The 19,229-nt window shown below is 35.4% G+C and overlaps 2 protein-coding genes across 11 annotated transcripts; one reads left to right on the top strand and one right to left on the bottom strand.

Annotated features, from left to right (window-relative positions):
• Nucleotides 1-2,859: 2,859 nt before the first annotated feature.
• On the top strand, nt 2,860-12,426 carry LOC130973776 (pentatricopeptide repeat-containing protein At5g57250, mitochondrial-like). 10 transcript variants are annotated; one of them, XM_057898435.1, is made up of 7 exons: nt 2,860-3,165; nt 4,209-4,751; nt 6,332-9,779; nt 10,021-10,162; nt 10,606-10,694; nt 10,814-11,274; nt 11,770-12,426. In XM_057898435.1, exon 3 carries the CDS (start codon nt 6,480-6,482, stop codon nt 9,711-9,713), a length of 3,234 nt encoding a protein of 1,077 aa, XP_057754418.1. In that variant the 5' UTR covers nt 2,860-3,165; nt 4,209-4,751; nt 6,332-6,479; the 3' UTR covers nt 9,714-9,779; nt 10,021-10,162; nt 10,606-10,694; nt 10,814-11,274; nt 11,770-12,426. The 10 variants fall into 10 exon arrangements, with proteins under 10 accessions (XP_057754418.1, XP_057754420.1, XP_057754424.1 ...); XM_057898437.1 differs by having other exon boundaries at nt 4,209-9,779; nt 10,814-10,995; nt 11,182-11,274; XM_057898441.1 differs by having other exon boundaries at nt 4,209-9,779; nt 11,182-11,274; nt 11,878-12,426.
• LOC130974868 (aspartic proteinase CDR1-like) lies at nt 11,917-13,305 on the bottom strand. Its single transcript, XM_057899709.1, has one exon. It carries the CDS (start codon nt 13,303-13,305, stop codon nt 11,917-11,919), a length of 1,389 nt encoding a protein of 462 aa, XP_057755692.1.
• Nucleotides 13,306-19,229: the final 5,924 nt, after the last annotated feature.

The following is a 19,229-nucleotide window of genomic DNA, read 5'->3' as shown; positions in this document are numbered from 1 at the left end:
TTTTCACAACCCAAACCAACCAAAACCACATTAACTCCATCCCACATCAGATTTTACCATTTGTCATACCTCAATTCACCACTCCACCTTATGCAATCATCAATTTTTATTATCAAATACATAATAATACACTCATATTTTCACCAACACATTAATCAAATATCATTTCACCCTTACCAACAATCATTATAATCAATTTCAAGCTCAATCTCCAATATCATGCTATCGACATCAACAACGTAATTCATCAACAACCCAAATAATCAAATCATCATACAACAATTCTAACAACCAATTTAATTCAATCCTATCCTATGGGTCACTAGCCTAAGTGTCCAGAAATATTATATACTACACAGAGAAAACCAAAACCATACCTTGGCCGATTTTCAATATGCCAAAAACTCAAAATTGAGCAAAATTTAAGCTTCCAACCACAATCCAAGCCACCAATCAACTCCAACAAGCACCAACAATCACCAACAGGCTCCAATAATTGCCAATAACCACAACTTCAAGCTATAATACACATAATTCATAACCAATCAACTTAGGGTTTAACTTAATCACAATTTCACAAGGGTTCAAGAACAAATCAACTTATCCAATAGTTTTGGAAGCAAAACCCAATGGTAATCAAGTGCTAGAGTGTACCTAAACACCTAAAATCACAAAATTTCACTCAACACAAAGCTCTAAAATTTCGAAATTTTGGAAGAAAGAACTGAGAGAAATTTCGTGATTTTCTTACCAGTTTCTTGGATGAGTTTTGTAGAGCTCTTCGCAAGGATCGCGTGGCCGCAAACGGTGCAGCGATCGAAGCTCCGTAGCTCAAGTTATGAGCTTGGGAAGTTGAGCATGAAAAGTAACAATGGGGGTTTCTCTCCTTCTTCCCCTTTTCAGCATGAAAGTGTTGTGTTTGTGTATGTGGTGTGCTGATTGGGTTCATTTAATGAACTTATATATGTTGGGCTTAGACCCAACTTGGGACCGGTTTAACCCGTTAGCGTTTTTAGCCCAGTTGGGCCAAATCTTTAAAATTAATGCCCGGTTTTTGACTTTCAATATTTTCCTAAGGTTTTCTGCTATTTCTAATTTTTCTCACACAGTACCGAACATACTTAAACCGATTTGACTGGTTTGGCTATCGGTTCGCGATTTTTCTCGGTTTTTTGCTGAAAATACATTTTCTGACTCAGAAAAATCTACTGAGTCTAAAAATCATATTTAAATCCTCAAATTCTCATTCTAAATTTCTGGATCCTATTTTGGGCAATATTAATTATTTAATTAAACGGTTAATTAGTCGCGGTTCTTACACTCATGGCCTTACCTCGTCAGTCCCTCATGGCCTCACCTCATCAGTCTCTCCCCTCACCTTGACAGTCATTCTCACGGTCTCACCTCTCATCTCTGCCCTCTCACTTCTCTCTCGGTCTCGGACTCATGCCAAACTCAAACTTGTCATCGCGATCTCGCACCAATCGCCGCCTTCACTGCACTCGCTTCGTCGACGGCAGAAACAGACGGAACCAGGATCTGGATTCTGGTTTCTTGGGTGGTGGTGGTTGTCGTCTTCTTGTTTCAGCCGTTTGTTCAATTGGTTAGCTTCCCAGGTGAGCTCCCTTTGAGTATTCGACCCTGTTCTTTTCAGACTTTCAATGTCAATTTCTGTGTATCTTAGAGTTTTATAGTGAAATTAGATTTTTATGGTGGTGGACTGGTGGTTGTTGTTATTGTACATTTTTGTTGTTGGATAACTGAGTTGAATTGAATTCGTTGCTAAACCTTGTTGCTGTGTTACTTAAAAAAATGCTAAATCTTTTTGTTGCTGTATGTTAAGGGATAAGGGATAAGAGAGTTGGTTTGTAACAAAATCAGTTTAGTATAGTTAGTTTGTGTTTGTTATTCTGATCTCTGATCTTTCTCTCTTTTCCAACTCTGTTATAAATAAAGCTCTTGCATCCTTTAAGAGGTGTATATGATTGATTCATTGATGGAAGAAAAGATGAAGTTAATTCAGTTCACTAATTTCTTGAAGCTCTCTCTTCAAACTCTTCTTTCTCTGTTTCTGCTATTCTGGATAATGCAATGTCTCTTATGGAAGATATAGATGCAAATCAAAATGAGAAAAATATTGATCAAGTTTTAAATTTGTCATATGAAGATATAGATGTCAATTTTGAGATTATTTGGATTTGATTTACCGATTGTGTTATCTTTTATTTGCTCTTGTTTATTTAAATTAAGAAAGTATTATATACTAGAGACTAGTTTATTATCTCTTTTGTATAATTAGTTATGTCTAAGAATTGATATTCGATTATTATTATTATTATTATTATTATTATTATTATTATTATTGTTGTTGTAAAGACTTGCATTTTAATTTTTAACCATGGTTTTAAAAATCAGATCGAACCAATTGGTCAAACCGATCTGACCAGGTATCGGAAGCCTTTGCGGTTCGGTTGAAATAGAAAACCGCAATAATAAAATCGTTATTGGACTGTTAAACCGACTGAGAACCAGCCGGTCGGTACAAACTGGGACTCCCGGCCGGTTTGCATAAAGTGACACTGATTTTGAAAGGAAAAAAAAGGAAAACGGTGAGCTAAAAATATGATTTTGAAAATTGGATCGAACCAGTAAAAAAAACTGTCCAGTCCGCTGTCAAAAACCACCAAATGTAAAATCGCTCAGAAATCATTGAACCAGCCGGTTGGACCGGACCAAGAACCGGCCGGTTCCTGATAAACGACTTTTCGCTGCTTTTTAGGAAAAAAAAAAAAAAAGTAAACCCACGTGGCGCGAGTCACTCACCCACCCCCTTCCCCCAACACGGCAACACCCCTCGCCCCAACACCCCCTCCTTCGTGAATCAGTGAATGTCACTCAGCATCAGAAGCAAACAAAGCCTTAGCTTCTTCAAAAATCAAAACCCAAACCAAATCCCTAGCTCCTTCAACGGTTCCGGCGCCGCCGGCCGTGGTTGTCGACGCCTCCGCGGCCTCCTCCTTCCCCCTGTTCAAACCCAGACCCTCTCTTGTAGCTTGGCACATCGTCCATGCTGCGGTGGCTTCTCTGTTTGAGGCTTCGAGCTCCTCGCCGTTGTGTCGCCGTCGTCTCGCTGTTGTCTCTTCGTCGTCCTGCTCGCCGTCGAAGGTAAGTAGCACTGTTTACAGGGTTTTCACTTTTTTCCCCTTTTATGCTCTGTTGAGTGTTGAGTCTGTTTTGAATGTCTCATACGATTTTTATCATTTTTGAAGGTTAGTGGCAGCTGCTGTTTGTCGTTTGAGAGCTTCTGTTTATCGTTTTTGGAATTTCGTTGATAGATTTTTGATTGGGTTTATCGTTTGAGAGCTGTTGTTTATCGATTTTGAATTTTTGTTGATAGATTTTTTATTGGGTTTGTCGTTTGAGAGCTGTTGTTTATCGATTTTGAATTTTTGTTGATAGATTTTTGATTTGGTGATTATTTGTTGCTGTTTTTTAATTTCTGTTGCTGATTGTTCTTGATTTCTGGCTCTGTCAGTCTGTTGTGCCGTTGGTAATGGTGTTTATGAGAGCTGCTGTTCTTTACTGTGGTGTTTCCTTATTGTTGATGGGGTTTGTCATAAAATGTTGATTAAGGATTATGACCGAGGGTGTTGAAGAGTGCAGAAAGGGAAGCGACAATTGTTGAGAATCTGATCGAACACGGGATAGAAGTTTTGCACCATGTCAAACTTATAATTTTCATTTTTGGGTGTTATTAAGATTTCTACTTAACTCTCTGTGAACCTTGATTATCTCATGTTGTATTGTGGATTTCATGATTGAGCATATTGATTCATCAATCCATAGGTAAGCCTTTTTTTTTAATGTAAAGTCAATAAAAAGTTTCTGTATATTTTTCATAAGCTTAACTTGCCATTTGGATAGTAGAATTGGAATTGCAATATAGAGTTCCGATTCATTGGAATCAGAATTTTTTAATTTTTTGTATCATTGAAAATCTAAATGATGATTTGTAGTTCTATGTTTAATTTTAGTTTTATTAGTATATTTTGATAAGATCATATGATTTTGGTTGATGACATTTTATGTAATTTTTTAAATTTAAAGATATTTTAAGATTTATATTAGACTATAATTATATTTTAAGATGTTTATTTATAATTTATTTACTATTTTATTTTAAAACAGTTTTTTCGGTTGAATCACAGTTGGACCGGTTAGACCAGTAAACCAGTGACTAGAGCGGTTCGATGACCGGTCCCGGTTTTCAGAACCTTGCTGAAAACGCATTTGCCCTTCTCCACTTCTCCCCAAAACAAAAAGAAAGCTGAAGCCTAAGGGTGAGAAACCCTAGCTTCTCCACCACCGCCGCAAGGGCTGCCGCTGTCCATCGTGCCCAGGCACCACCGTCGCATGGACTGCTGCAAGGATTGCCACCGCTCGTCCGTCGCAGCTTCTTCCTTGAGCTCGGTGTCAGTCCCTGGTGTTCATCTGCTCCGGCGCACTCCTGCCGTCGTCCGGCGCACTCCTGCCGCCGTCTGCCGCGCTCAGGCATCGTCTTCGTCTGGTCGTGGTGCTCGAAGTCCCCACCCACCAATCGCAGCTTCTTCATCGAGCTCGGCGTCTTCGAGTGTGCTCTTCGTTTGCTCAACTGCAGGACTGCTGCCGTCCGTCGTTGTTCTCGTCGTCTGGGCTCCGTCTCCGTCGCACTTCTGCCTCTCTGCTCAGACTGCTTAGAAGTCAGAACGAAGGTTTAGGTTTCTGCTACTCATATTGGTTTCTTCGTTTTTGTTTTTTTTAATTTTTCATTCTTTGTTCTTCGGTTTAGGATTCTGCTACTCAGATTGGTTTCTTCGGTTTATTTTTTATTTTTCGTTCTTCATTCTTTGTTTTTCGGTTTAGGATTTTGCTAGTGCTACTCAGATTTAATTGTTAAATGATTAGCTCTGCTCAGCAGCAGTGTACTCTGTTTTTTTTATTTTATTTTATTTGTTCTGCGCTGAAAAAATTGTGCTGAAATTTTGATAATCCTTGTTAATTCTTAGAAAAGTTTGTTAATCTTTGTTAAAATTGTGCTGAAACCTTATTAACATTGTGATCTGCCTGCTGTATGCTGAAAATCTTGTTAATATTTGTTCAAATTGTGCTGAGAACTTTGCTAAAACTTAAAAATTTGGCACGTTACTACTGTCTGCTGAATTGGTCAAGTTTGTTCAAACTTAAAACTTTGTTCATTATGATTAACTCTTCGTTAGGGAAGGAATAAATTGGTCAGCTTTGTTTTTAATTCAGTGAAGAAATAGATGAATTGAATTAAGTCAATTAACCAAATGAGTGTGAGTAGATGCCTGAATGAATTTTCTTGTTTCTTTAGACTATTTTGATAAGTTCAATAGTGATACAAAGACTAACGAGTGTGAAATTGTTAATAATTGAGTAAATGACTGAATAAATTTTGTTTCTTTTGTTATTTGACTTTTGAGTTTGTTGATGGTATGGAGTTTTGAGCTGTATGTTAGATATAAGTTTAGATTGTGTTAAATTTTGATAATTGTTATGTTTTGAGAAGGTTTGGTTCAGTGATTAGGTTGAGCTTAATTGTTGAAGAGGTCTTGCTACTCAGTACAGTATTAACTTATTAAATTATTAGAATTGCATTTTGTTTGAACAGTGTTGACTTATTGAATAGTATTTCGTGTTTGGAATTGCATTTTGCTTTAGATGGTGATGATTTTCTTATGGAATGACCAAGTTTGTATTAGACTACAAGTATGTATTTGGGCGTTTATTTATAATTTATTTATTATTTTATTATAAAACGGTTTTTCTGGTTAGGCCACGGTTGAACCGCTTGAACCAATAAACTAATGAACTAGTGACCAGAGTGGTTCGATGATCGGTCCGGTTTTTAGAACCTTCGTTTTAACACATGATTTTAATTTAATTTTATTTATATAATTTTATATTTTTTTAAATTATGACCGGGTTAACCAGGTAAATCAGTGACCTACCGGTTGAACCAGTAACCTGACCTGGTCATATGATCGAATTGATTACCGGTTTGGTTCTGATAACCATGGGTGCAGTTAACTTCATGTGAAATTGATAGCTGAGAGCCGTTAGATGACAATTTAGTCAAACCTGTCAAATCATTTAACGACTTTCAGCTATATTAACTTCACATGAAATTAACTGCGCCTGAGTTTCTACCCTAAATACTCTCTACCAAAGAATTTATGTGTTTTTTTTGTTTGTTTGTCAAAGTTACACCCTCAACATGACACATAACAATTCAAGTAACTATCATTTATTTTTTTTCTTTTTTGGTCAGGAAACAACTATCATTTGTGTCCAACTATGGCATTGCCTATTTGGAGCGTCCGACCAAAACTGGCTAGGCTGAGAGAGTTTCATGTTGAGTTCAGTTGCCACTTCACGATCTTCGATTCTGACTGAACACTGTTATTCCCTCCCATGAAATGTTCTACACAAGAAGACCATTCTCCTCCTCTTCTTCTTCTTGCTCCTCAAAGAACCATTCACTCCAAACGTTACTGAAGCGTGGATTCACACCAACCCTGAAATCCATCAACATATTCCTCCTCTCCCTCCTCCGCCACCGCAAGTTCAACCTCATCATCCACCTCTTCACCTCTGCCACACTCATCCCCACTAACCCTACCACCCACTCCATCCTCACATGGGCACTCCTCCATTCTAGAAGCTTCCAAGATGCCGAGAATCTCATCTTAACTCACTTCACCCATTCCCATCCTCGCATCTGGGACACACTCATCCGTACCCACCATGACCCTCAAAGGGCACTCTTTCTTCTACGCTATTGCCTCCAAAACGGTGCTGTTTTGCCCTCTCCTCTCACTTTCTCTTCTCTTATTCACAGGCTCTCTTCTCAGGGGGACCTAGGCATGGCAATGGAGGCGCTGGAGATCATGACAGATCATAGGGTAAGGTACCCTTTTGATGATTTTGTTTGTAGCTCCGTGATTTCTGGGTTTTGTAGGATTGGGAAGCCTGAACTTGCGTTAGGGTTTTATGACAATGCTGTGGGTTCTGGGGCACTGTTGAGGCCCGGCTTGGTTACTTTAACTGCAATTGTTGGTGCACTTGTTAGGTTGGGGAGGCTTGATGAGGTTTGTGGTTTGGTTAGGAGGATGGAGGAGGATGGGATTGGTTTGGATGTTGTTTTGTATAGTGTTTGGGTTTGTGGGTATGTTAAAGGGAATGACTTGGTGGAGGTTTTTCGAAAGATGAGGGAAATGGTGGTGGTGAAGGGTATCGATCATGATCATGTGAGTTATACTATACTCATTGATGGGTTTTCTAAGTTAGGCGATGTGGAGAAGTCATTTGGGATCTTGGCTAAGATGATAAAGGAAGGGAAGAGACCCAATAAGGTCACTTACACTGCAATAATATCTGCTTATTGTAAGAAGGGTAAAGTTGAGGAAGCACGTGGTGTTTTTGACAGGATAGGTGAGTTGGGAATTGAGTTGGATGAGTTTGTGTATGCAGTTTTGATTGATGGATATTGTCGGATTGGAGATTTTGGTAGTGTCTTTAAGCTATTTGTTGAAATGGAGAAAAGAGGGGTTAGTCCTAGTGTTGTTACGTATAATACCATAATAAATGGTTTGTGCAAGTTCGGGAGGACGTCTGAGGCGGATGAGTTATCGAAAGATGTGGCTGCAGATGTGATTACGTACAGCACGTTGTTGCACGGTTATACCGAAGAAGAGAACACTCCGGGGATTTTGCAGACAAAGAGGCGACTAGAAGAAGCTGGAATCGCCATGGATATCATAATGTGCAATGTGCTGATCAAAGCATTGTTTATGATGGGGGCTTTTGAAGATGTTTATGCTCTTTACAAAGGAATGCCGGAAATGGGCCTGGTTCCGAATTCTGTTACTTATTGCACAATGATTGATCAGTATTGCAAGGTAGGTAGAATTGACGAGGCACTTGTGGTATTTGACGACTTCAGAAAAACATCATTCTCTTCACCTGTATGCTACACTAGTATTATTCATGGCCTCTGCAAGAAGGGTATGGTAGAAATGGCCATTGAGGCATTAGTCGAACTCAATGATAAAGGACTGGAGTTAAGTAGATATACATTTAGGATGTTAATGAGGACAATTCTCACTGAAAAGGGAGCAAAAGAGGTTTTAGATTTAGTTTACACAATGGAAGGATTGGGCCAAGACTTATATGAGTCAGTATGTAATGATGCGATCTTTTTATTATGCAGAAGAGGATTTCTTGAGGATGCATATCGCTTGTGCTTGATGATGAGAAAGACAGGTTTATACGTTACAAGAAATTCTTATTATTCTGTTTTGAGAAGCTATCTTAGTAACAGGAATAGGGAGCACATGCTGCCCCTATTGAATATCTTTCTAAAAGAATATGGCCTAGTTGATCCAATGATGCGAAGGATACTAGCATGCTTCCTATGTTTAAAAGATATCCATAGTCCCCTTCAATTTATGGGAAAAACAATCTCTCTTCCTGTCTCCATCCTCAGGATTCTGATAAAGGAAGGTAGAGCTTTAGATGCATATAAGCTTGTGGTAAAGACTCAAGATAGTTTACAAGTCATGTATGCTGATTATGCCATTCTGATTGATGCCTTATGCAAGGGAGGATATCTCAATAAAGCATTGGATCTTTGTGCCTTCGTTGAAAAGAAAGGGATCACTTTGGACATAGTTGTATATAATTCTATAATAAATGGATTGTGCCATGAGGGACGTCTTATTGAAGCATTTCGGCTATTTGATTCATTGGAGAAACTTAATTTGATACCATCTGAAATAACTTATGCCACATTAATTTATGCACTAAGTAGGGAGGGATATCTGGTAGATGCCGAGCATGTTTTCAGTAAAATGGTCCTGAAGGGCTTTCAACCAAAAACACAAGTTTATAATTCACTACTTGAGGGTATTTCAAAGTTTGGTCAATTAGAGAATGCGCTCGAGCTTCTAAACGATATGGAGACAAAATATATTGAGCCTGACAGCTTGACGGTTAGTGCTGTCATAAATTGCCATTGCCAAAAGGGCAACATGGAAGGAGCACTTCAATTCTATTATAAGTTCAAGAGGAAGGATGTATCACCTGATTTTTTTGGGTTCTTGTACTTGATAAGAGGATTATGTTCAAAGGGACGGATGGAAGAAGCTAGGAGTGTCTTGAGAGAAATGCTCAAATCGAAGAATATTGAAGAGATAATTAACATAGTTAACAATGAGGTTTATAATGAGTCAATAGGTGGCTTTCTTGCCATTTTGTGTGAGCAAGGAAGTATTCAAGAAGCCCTTGCAGTTCTCAATGAAATTGCAAGCACGCTTTATCCTGTTCTAAGGTTTTCTACATATAATCAAGGAGCTCATGCACAGAGGAACATTTCTGAGCTGAACGCTGGTTTACAATCTTCAAGGCGTCTATCCTCCTCTTGTAGAACTGGTTTGGATTTTGGATCTTGTGATGCTAGCGATGAAAGTGATCTTACAATAAATAATGATAGTCATGTGACAAGGTCCCGGCCACTCAATTTCGACTTCTATTATTCCGTGATTGCCACACATTGTGCCAAAGGGGAGCTACAGAAAGCTAATCAAGTAGCTAAGGGAATGCTTTCCCACCTAAGTCGAGGAGCTGAACATAAAAAAGAAGAGAGAAAATGAATTCTTTCAATGTGGCAAATTCTCTATTTTTAATGACAGGTGAGATCACACAGTTGACATTTGCAGGTATATATTTTTCCTCATAATTAAGTTTTCAGTATATATTTTTAATCACATTCGTTTCAGGTCAAAGTATTACAGAACATTAGCATACACCTGATAGATTGATTTGACCTTATTATAAGTTCATAACTTCTTAGACAACTTCAACTTGCCTTGCTCAACTGTTACCCCTTTTTTATTTGATCATCTCGGATTAGCTTTATAGTCCTCGCTACAGTATAAAGTTCTCAAATTTTCATTGCAGCATCAACCAGATAAACAAGAAAATGATGTCCTAGACCTCTTGTCATTCCAGTTTCTTTGACCGCAAAACCAGTCTGAAAAGGACAACAAGGTGCCAATTGGAGTGCAAGGGATCCGTATCTGACCTGTAAGATATATAAATGGTAAATACATGCTCAACTTTGATTTAACTTGAGTTATAAACCTTTGCATGTAATTAAGAGCTTCACTACAACGATTGTGTCAATGCATGTCTTGAACATACAATTGAACTTTTCTTTTTTAGTTTTAGATACTTAGGCCCAGAGGATGATGAAATTTAATTTTTATTCTATTGGTTTTTAATTAATATTAGGCAATGCATATACATATTGGTTGGCTAAGATAGTACTTCTATACAAAAACAAGAGGCAAATTCTTTTGGGTTCTAAATGAACATATAAAGACACAGCTCTTTTGTAGCAATTTTGTGGATTAGGAAGTGTTGTCATTATCAGTATGACATGGGTGCATTCATGTCTTTCGATAACTTGTTTCTCAGGCACCATATGTTTTTGTAGTAAAGGATTTGCACTTAAGAATGCTTAATGTTTTCTTATGACAACAGATAATGGGAGCAGGCACTTGATTACATGCTGATTGCTGCTTTAAGCTTGAAATTAAAAAAGTAATGCTCTGCATTTGTGGAGATCAAATGTAAGTACTTTTTCTGGAGACAATTTTTTTATTTTAAAGTGGATTGAGTTGTATTTTCAGTTTGTTCTTTCATTTCCTTACACTTTTTCCCTCCCTGCCTGAACTTCCTGTGTAACCAGAGAATGGTTGACTTCAAACAAATGAAATCTACCTTAATCCTAATGCCTTTTGCCCTTCATGGAGGAGTTTTGAATGACAAAGAACCAGAAATGATTTCATTCTTAAATCAGATCTCTTTTTCTTTTTTGGGTATTTAGAGAAAAGAATGAAGTGATTTCATTTATAGATCAGATCAAATTGGGTATACCTTATTTTTTTCCCCCAGATCTTATCATTTTCCTATGTATTTGATTGGAAATCATTTGGTATCTAAATGTTTGAAAAGACTTTTATACCCTTCTTAATTTTGGTTCCATTTTTAGCCCATTCTTTGATTGGAGGGAATTCCCCTTGTTCCGAAGCTGAAACCCTCTATTTTATATGCAAGATTTAGCTTCCGATTGGGTCAGTGTGAAGCATTGGCTTTCAGCCTTAAGCTCGTGAGGCCATAGAGAATTTCTTTTATTACTTTGTCAAACAGGTATGTTGCCTCAGATCATAAATCTAAGGGAAAGGGAAGTCCGGTGCACAGCATTCTACATTATGTTGCCTCAGTTAATAGTGTATACTCAGGTTGTTATAAAATGTTGTCAAGTTTGAGCTTTTGGTGAAACAGATTATGGTTTGCACTTTTTATTTTATTTGTTAACATGTTGATATCAGATGTATGTGATTTGGTTCTTTAGTTTTCTGAGTCTTCACTGCCATATTATCTTTTATTCAATTTATTTCAGAAAGAATGTATGCAATATACTTTTAGGGATATGGCAGTTTTTTTTTTTTTTTTTTTTTTGGTTGTGGCCATAACTTTTATCTGGAAAAAAACCGTGTTTTTGTTGCTTTAAGCCTGTAAGTATAAGTCCTTGTTACTTTTCACATGGCCACATGCACACGCACAGCATGTAACTTTGTTCTTTGTGATGCCAATAGTTGCTTAGTAATCAGTTGTTCTAATTCCCATTGTATTTTTCAACAGTTAATTTTACGATGCATTTTTGAGAAATAGCATGGCCTTGCTCAGTTGCTGTTGACATCAGTGTAGAAGTATTTGGTTCTGAGCCTGCTCTCATTCAATGCTTAACAGGAAATTTGGTCGCTTCGTTTTGGAATGCATAGACTTCCATCAGCCACTAAGCAGTTGACAATCAATTCTTTGAAAGTAAACAATCTGGTTAACAAGGTCATATCCGACATTGTAACTCTGCTGAGCCAATAAGCCGATAACAGAAGATCGGTTGTCGAGGCCAGTGGCACTGACTGGACCTATAGCCATGCAAAATACGCTGTCTGTGAGCTGTTCAAAGAAGCTTCCTGTGTCCAAAGCCAAGTCTGCACCTTGAGCAAAATGGAATGTAACCACTGGAAATCCAACTAAATCTCTACTCACAACCCCCAAATAGCAATATAGCCAGGGATAAGTTTCGATTATAACTTTCCTAAAGGACCCGCCGAGGATATTCCTAACTTCCTTGTATAGTAAATTTTGCACATCATCAGGTAGGTAGGTGAGCGTAGATCCTGTGTCAATGATGACACCACCCGCACCATTCTCTTTTATCTCAAAAGTTGCAGGAGCAATGTCAAGCCTCTTTTCTCCTATACTTATGCCTTCCATGGTGATATAATACATGCCACGAAGAGCTTGAAAATGGGTTGGATAGCCTTCAAGATCTGCTCCTTCGCCTAGGATCAGTTGGTTGTAATTACTACTTTTGTCAGCTAGGCTTCCTATGCAGTAAGAGAATTTATGGCCTATTTGTGATGCCAAAGACATAGGTGCATTGTTTAGTCCTAATATTCCATTATACCCTGGATCATTATTGTACACAATGTCGCGGCCACACCCGAATTCTATATTTGGTATTTGAATGGAACCTTCGTCAGATGTCTCAAAGACTAACGTTTCATAGGCAAGGGTTCCCGATGCAGAGGAATGGTCTGCATAGGTGATACTGAATGGCGACCTATCCAAGGGGTGGCAATTGCAGCCTCGAAAGCCGCAAGGTGTCCTGCATAATTGGGTGTAGGTGGAAGACTTTGAAGGGTCAAAAAGTTGACCTAAATGCTGATCACAATTCGAGCAAGGGTTGCACATAATCCAGAAGATTTCGCTGGCAGTGTCCATGACAACTAGCTGTGGGGTGGGAGGTTGGCCTACCGAGATATTTGCCATTATCGTTCTACCAGATGAGGAGGGAGAAAGTTGAGTCCTATGGTCGTTGGCAGCCATAGTTCCTTCAATCCTCGCATGCAAATACGTGACACGTGCAATGGAATGTTGGATGTCGAGTTCGATCCTTTCCTTGGCTGTTTCACTTTGGTTGTAGTGTGGATGGTGAACAGATCTTTGATGAATGAGTTTGGTGACCAATCTTTTAGGCTTTGCAGTTGTAGCATTTGGTAATTTAGCCAAGGATGTGGTTGTTGAAGAATTGGTGCTGATTGATGTTGAGAAACACCAGGTTGAGAAGGTTAGTAACACAAGAATCAAAGTTTCTTGTACAAGTGCCATTCGACCTTTAGTTAATTGAAATGGCTTTTGGCAAGTTGTAGATACAACTTTCTAAGACATGTTAACAATATATATAGTAAGCAAGGATTTTGTCTAATATGTATATGTATAGACATATAATAAGCTTGAGTCATTACTCTATTATCAATTTAAATGGTTGCATTGCAGGTATGATTTGAACAAAAGAAAATTGATGGCAGGTTTGTAAACTAAGAGAGGTTTCAAAAGTGCTGTGCAAATGCATGAATGTTGTGACATTTTGTTTAATACATCCTCTGCTAAACAATTCTGGAGAACAAGGAGCATGTGTTATGGTTTGATGATATTTTTAAGAAGGGAAATGTTTGTATATAGTGACTTCAATTGACATTCGATGATTGCAATCTAAATAAATGTGGATTTAAGTTGAACATGCATCGAGTGTGATTGTATCTGAAACAAAATGTACACATTTGTTTAGAGCAGTTGATATATGACAAATAAATTAAAAGGTGACATTTCTTTGTGTGTTTTTGTTTTTTTTTTTTGGGGATTTAAAACGAAGATTGTAAATAATTACACTTTTTAAAGCCTATAAATATTTTGCATTTATAAAATTTAATTGTTGTCTTAAATAATTGACTATTTAAAAGAATTAGACAATATTAACTATTTTTCCTTTTTAACTGAGAACCTATAAAATATAGAACATTTAATTATCTTATCCATGGATATAAAAAATTTAGTGTCCGATCAACTAATTTTTTATTACCCTCACATTTATAATCAAATATAAATAAAGGCACGAAAATAATTGAGTTGATTAATGATTGATGTTTTCGTGTTATGAAAATTCGATTATTTTGGTGCATGATTGATTATTTATTGAAAATATATGTAATATACATATAAATATATACAAATATGTTGGGGTTGATTTTCAATGTTAATAAAATAAATTCTTTTTGGTAAAAATTAACAATAACAAAATTTTAAGCTCACTTAAATTTATTTTAAATAAAACAATTTTAATCATAAATGGACAATTATTTAAGACCAAGATTGTAAAAGTACAACTCATATTTTAAATACTTTTTATTAAGGAGTACTATACCCTTTTTTTTTAATTTGGCAAACCATAATTCTATTTTAACCTGTCAAGTTAATTTTAAGATTAATTATGATTCTAGTTATTTTGGTTCGGGTGATAGTGTTAGTTTTGCTTGTGTTATTAGAGATTGTAATGAGAGCTGGTAAAGGGGGTGTTTAGGAATGATTGAAAGCAAGGTTGCGAGAACCGGACCGGTCAATGAACCGGTGAGGTTACTGGTTCAATGGTTCAATGGTTCGACCGGAGTTCAATCGGGGTTCAACCGGTTTAATTAAATATTAAATAAAATTATTAAAAAACCTAAAAATAATTTTAAATATATTAATTTAATAAAAAACCGTTAAAAAACCGTTAAAAAACCGGTCGGTTCGACCGGTTTACCGGTTAACCGGCCGGTTCGACCGGTTTTTTACCGGTTTTTTGCTGGCCGGTTTTTGAGCTTACCCGGACCGGTTAACTGACCGGTTCCCGGTTTTTCCGGTTGAACCGGCCGGTCCGGTCCGGTTTTCAGAACCATGATTGAAAGTAATAGTATTCTTCAAGGAGAATTGTTTGCTATTTGGAGAGGATATCTCTTAACTTGGGATGTGGGTCAACGAGATGTTATTTGTGAGATGAATTGTGTAGAAGCATTTAATCTTGTTACTCAAGATGGTTTTGGCTTTATTGACCCATTGGTGTTCAAAATAAGAGATATCATGCATTGGAATTGGCGTGTTGACTTTCGTTTGATTATGAGAGATGCAAACACGGTGGCAGATACTATGGCAAAGATGACGATAAAGTTACAACTTTTGCATGTGGAGTTTCTTTCACCTTGGGAGGAGTTTAAGAGTAGTCTTAAACGGGACTACCCCCTCTATTTAAGCAGTTCCTTGTTTTGTTTGTTTTGTTTTTCTTTGTTTAATTTATTTTAGTCACAAAAAAAACCTGTCAAGTTAATCATTTTTTTAATTTTCAAATGGATTATATATATAAGTAAAAATAAAATTAAAATCTATAATCTACTACTTTATTTATTACCGCTAATAGCAAGCTAACTATTGCATTATTTTTTTTATAAATTATTTCATTATTATTATATTTTATATTTTATTTTAAATTATTCAAAATGATTTTTTTGGTGCTCATTTTTCCTTTGTATATGTTAATTTGTTTTTATCATTCTACTATTATTTTGTTCTTTTAAATGATACTATGTAATCAGGAGTTCCATTTTTTTAATTCATATTTTAACTATGTTCTCTTATTATCTTACTTTGTTTCTTTTATATTTTAAATTTGTTAAATTTTCTTTATATTTTTTTTATTAATATAGCCATACATAGTTGTTGATAAAAGAGCATATACATGGCTTTTTCAATATTTATCTCTTATTATCATTCCATTAATGTATTCTAATTATGACATAATAACAATATAAGTATTTTTTTATTCAATGCATAACACTCCTATTTTAGTTAGTCTATTTATAATTATACTATTATATTATAATAACATGGTCTTTTTTTCTTAATTATATATTTATATTTTTAATAATTATTGAAAAATGTTTATACAAAAAATATAATCTATGTTCAAAAACTATTTAAAAACATATATGAAATAATTATTCAAGAATATTTATACAATAAAATATAAAATAGGATATATACAAATTAAAAGAACTAGTAAAGAGTAAAAAGATTCTAAAAGATATATAAATGGAATAGAACGGTTACCTACCCTCATATAATATTAAATTATTAATTGAAAATCATCAGGTGTTCCCATGTACGATCTTGGAACACTGATGTTCCATGTACGTCCAAGTGGCCTGTGTTGCTTTTAACTTTTAGCATATTTGGAAAGACAAAAATAGCCTCCTTTTTAGAAGTGATTGGACATGAATAACTCGTGGGTAATTGTTATTGGAGGAGTGACGCTGCATCCTGGCTATGGACCAGCTTAGACTTAGCTTGTTGATTTTTTTTTATGTGCCCTATATGTTATCGTGTGGTGGATAATAACAGAGTAAACGGGATTTTTTTATTTAAATTAATAAAATATTAATATTTTTATCCGTAATTACGTTACGGAAATATAAATCTTTGTAAAATTATGTTAGTTTTGTCTTGACACTATAGATTATAGTATAAAAGATTTATAGAATCAAACTGTTTTTACAAAAAGGATTGTAGGGGACAAAAGTCCCCGTCGACTAAGAAGACCAGAATCTTCATAGAAAAAAAAAATTAAATAATAAGATTTTTAGTTATTATTTTCATGTGAAAGAATTTGATTTATTACTAATAATTAATTTTAATATTCGTTATCTAAAATTTGAAACGATTTAACTTGTATATTTTTTATTAGGTGTCGAGTCTGTTGTACAAATAAAAATAATTAATTTTTATGCTCGCTATTTAAAAATAATATTTTTTCTCTCTATGTATATAAAAATATAATTAAATATTAGCATAAAAAAATTATATTGATAATTATAAAATTAATTCAATTAATTTTTTTAAACAATTGAATCTTGATTTTAACTTTTAATTATAATATTAATATTCTCTCTAAATTATATTTAATAAATATTTTGAAAAAAAAATAAAAATATATATTAAAAAGATAATTAATGAAAATTTAAAACTAAATAAAAAACTAAAAAATATGTATATAATAATAATATTTTTTATTTAAATTGTATTATTTTGTTAATTTTATTTTTTTAGAACAAAAAGATAGAAAAAATAGAGAATGAGAGAAAAGAGAGAGAAAGATAAAGATGAAAACTGAGAGAGGGAGTTTGTTAATTTTGAATGAGAAAATTTCATTTTAATTATAATAAAAAAATATCTGATGATACATTTTGATTTGTCAAATTACTAATATAAAATATAAATTACAAATTATATATAGAGTGGAAAGAGTAGAGAGAAATAGAAAAAGGGAGAGATATAGATAAGAGAATTTAAGAAGGGAGTTTATTAATTTTGGAAGGAAATATTTTTTCTCAATTTGACTAAGAGAATGTCATGTGACACATTTGGTTATTAAATTAGATAATAACTAATATTTTTACCCGTAACAACATTACGGGAATATAATTTTTTTAAAACTACACTCTACTTTGTTCTCACCGTATAGATTATGCATGGCACAAAAGATTTATAAAATCAAACTACTTTTAACAAAAAAAGTCATAGGTTGACAAAAGTCTCTAACTAAGAAGACCAAGGTATCATTACGGGAATATATACTGATAGTTATAAAATTAACTCAAAATTAATTTTGTTTAAATAATTGAATATTGATTCTAACTTTTAAAAAACTATGTATATAATAACAATAATATTATTTTTGTTGGACCACCGTGGGAGCTCTCGACCATCGGGGAGACTTCGGGGATGAATCAAGCGAGAGAACATAAGATGAGAAGACACCACATCCAACTCAAAACCTTAAGGTAGTAAGTTAATGGGTCTCTCATCTTATAAACTCCTCACTCCTCCTTGCTTTCTTTGATGTTGGACTAACTTTAACACTCCTCACACTTGCAACATTAACAATTTTTCCCTCAAGTGCGAGCCTCTACATCAAGCAAAAACGTGCATATAGCCGGCCAAAACAACAAAGCACCAAGATAAGAAGAATTTGCAGTATTCCCAAAAAAATAGAGCTGCTGTCGAAGCCAATTTCTCCCTATTTATACCCCCAATTAAGATCTTCACCATTCAAAATAAAGAACAAGATAAGAAGAATCTGCAGTCAAAATTTCACGTCGATCCAATGGTGAAAAAATGAGAAACTGTCATTCAAAGATTCTTGTTCTGTGTAAAACAGGAAACTTAATTTCTCTCTTGCGAAGCCAATTTCTCCCACTGCAAACCTCCAATCAACATCTCCACCGACCAGAATAAAGAAAAAAGATGATAGAAATACGCAATTTAAATTTCAAGCCAATCCAACGGTGATCAAATGAGAACTGCCATTTGAAATTTATTGCTTTGTATAAAAATGGGAATTCTGTTTTCCCTCTTCTTTCTCTCTTTGGTGGCTACACTCTCTACCTCTCAATGATCCTAAAATTTGATTAGGGTTGTGACATAATGGATGTAAAGAGACACCCAAAAAATATTGGGCTTGGGCCTCACAAAGGAGAGAAAAAAACCCAACAAATCTCCCCCTTCTCAACTAGGTGGAGGCCCTCGCCATTCCGGCGATTAAACAACATGTTTCAAGCTTATCTCTTGACAATGATTTTGTCATCATATCAGCACCATTGTCATCAGTATGAGCTTTCTCAAGTTCCAACAACTTGGAATCTAACACATCCCGTATCCAGTGATACCTAACATCAATATGTTTAGATCTTGCATGAAAAGTAGAATTCTTGGCAAGATGAATAGCACTTTGACTATCACACAACAACACATGATGGTCTTGCTTGAAACCAAGTTCTACAAGAAACTTTTCATCCACAACAACTCTTTACATGCTTCAGTTGCTGCAATAAACTCTGCCTCTGTGGTAGAAAGTGCAACACACTTCTGTAGCCTTGACTGCTATGAAATAGCTCCCCCTGCAAACTTGACCAAATAATCTGAAGTAGACTTTCTAGAATTAATATCTCTTGCCATGTCTGCATTAGTAAAGCCAACTAGCAAAGGTTTCTGATCACCAAAACTCAAACTCAAGTTAGTTGTACCTTTGAGATATCTTATAATCCATTTAACAGCATTTCAATGTTCTTTACCTGTATTAGAGACAAAACGACTCACAGTACCAACAGCATGAGCAATGTCTAGTCTATTACACACCATAGCATACATCAAGCTTCCAACAGTTG

This window comes from Arachis stenosperma, chromosome 4 (genome assembly GCF_014773155.1).
Source record: "Arachis stenosperma cultivar V10309 chromosome 4, arast.V10309.gnm1.PFL2, whole genome shotgun sequence".
NCBI classification, from domain to species: Eukaryota; Viridiplantae; Streptophyta; class Magnoliopsida; order Fabales; family Fabaceae; genus Arachis; species Arachis stenosperma.
The sequence above is the reverse complement of the archived record's forward strand: the minus strand, read 5'-3'. Positions and strand labels throughout refer to the sequence as shown.

What these genes read in the sequence shown, in the direction of transcription:
- LOC130973776 (XM_057898435.1), top strand. Translation starts at nt 6,480, where the DNA reads ATGTTCTACACAAGAAGACCATTCTCCTCCTCTTCTTCTTCTTGCTCC.
- LOC130974868 (XM_057899709.1), bottom strand. Translation starts at nt 13,305, where the DNA reads ATGGCACTTGTACAAGAAACTTTGATTCTTGTGTTACTAACCTTCTCA.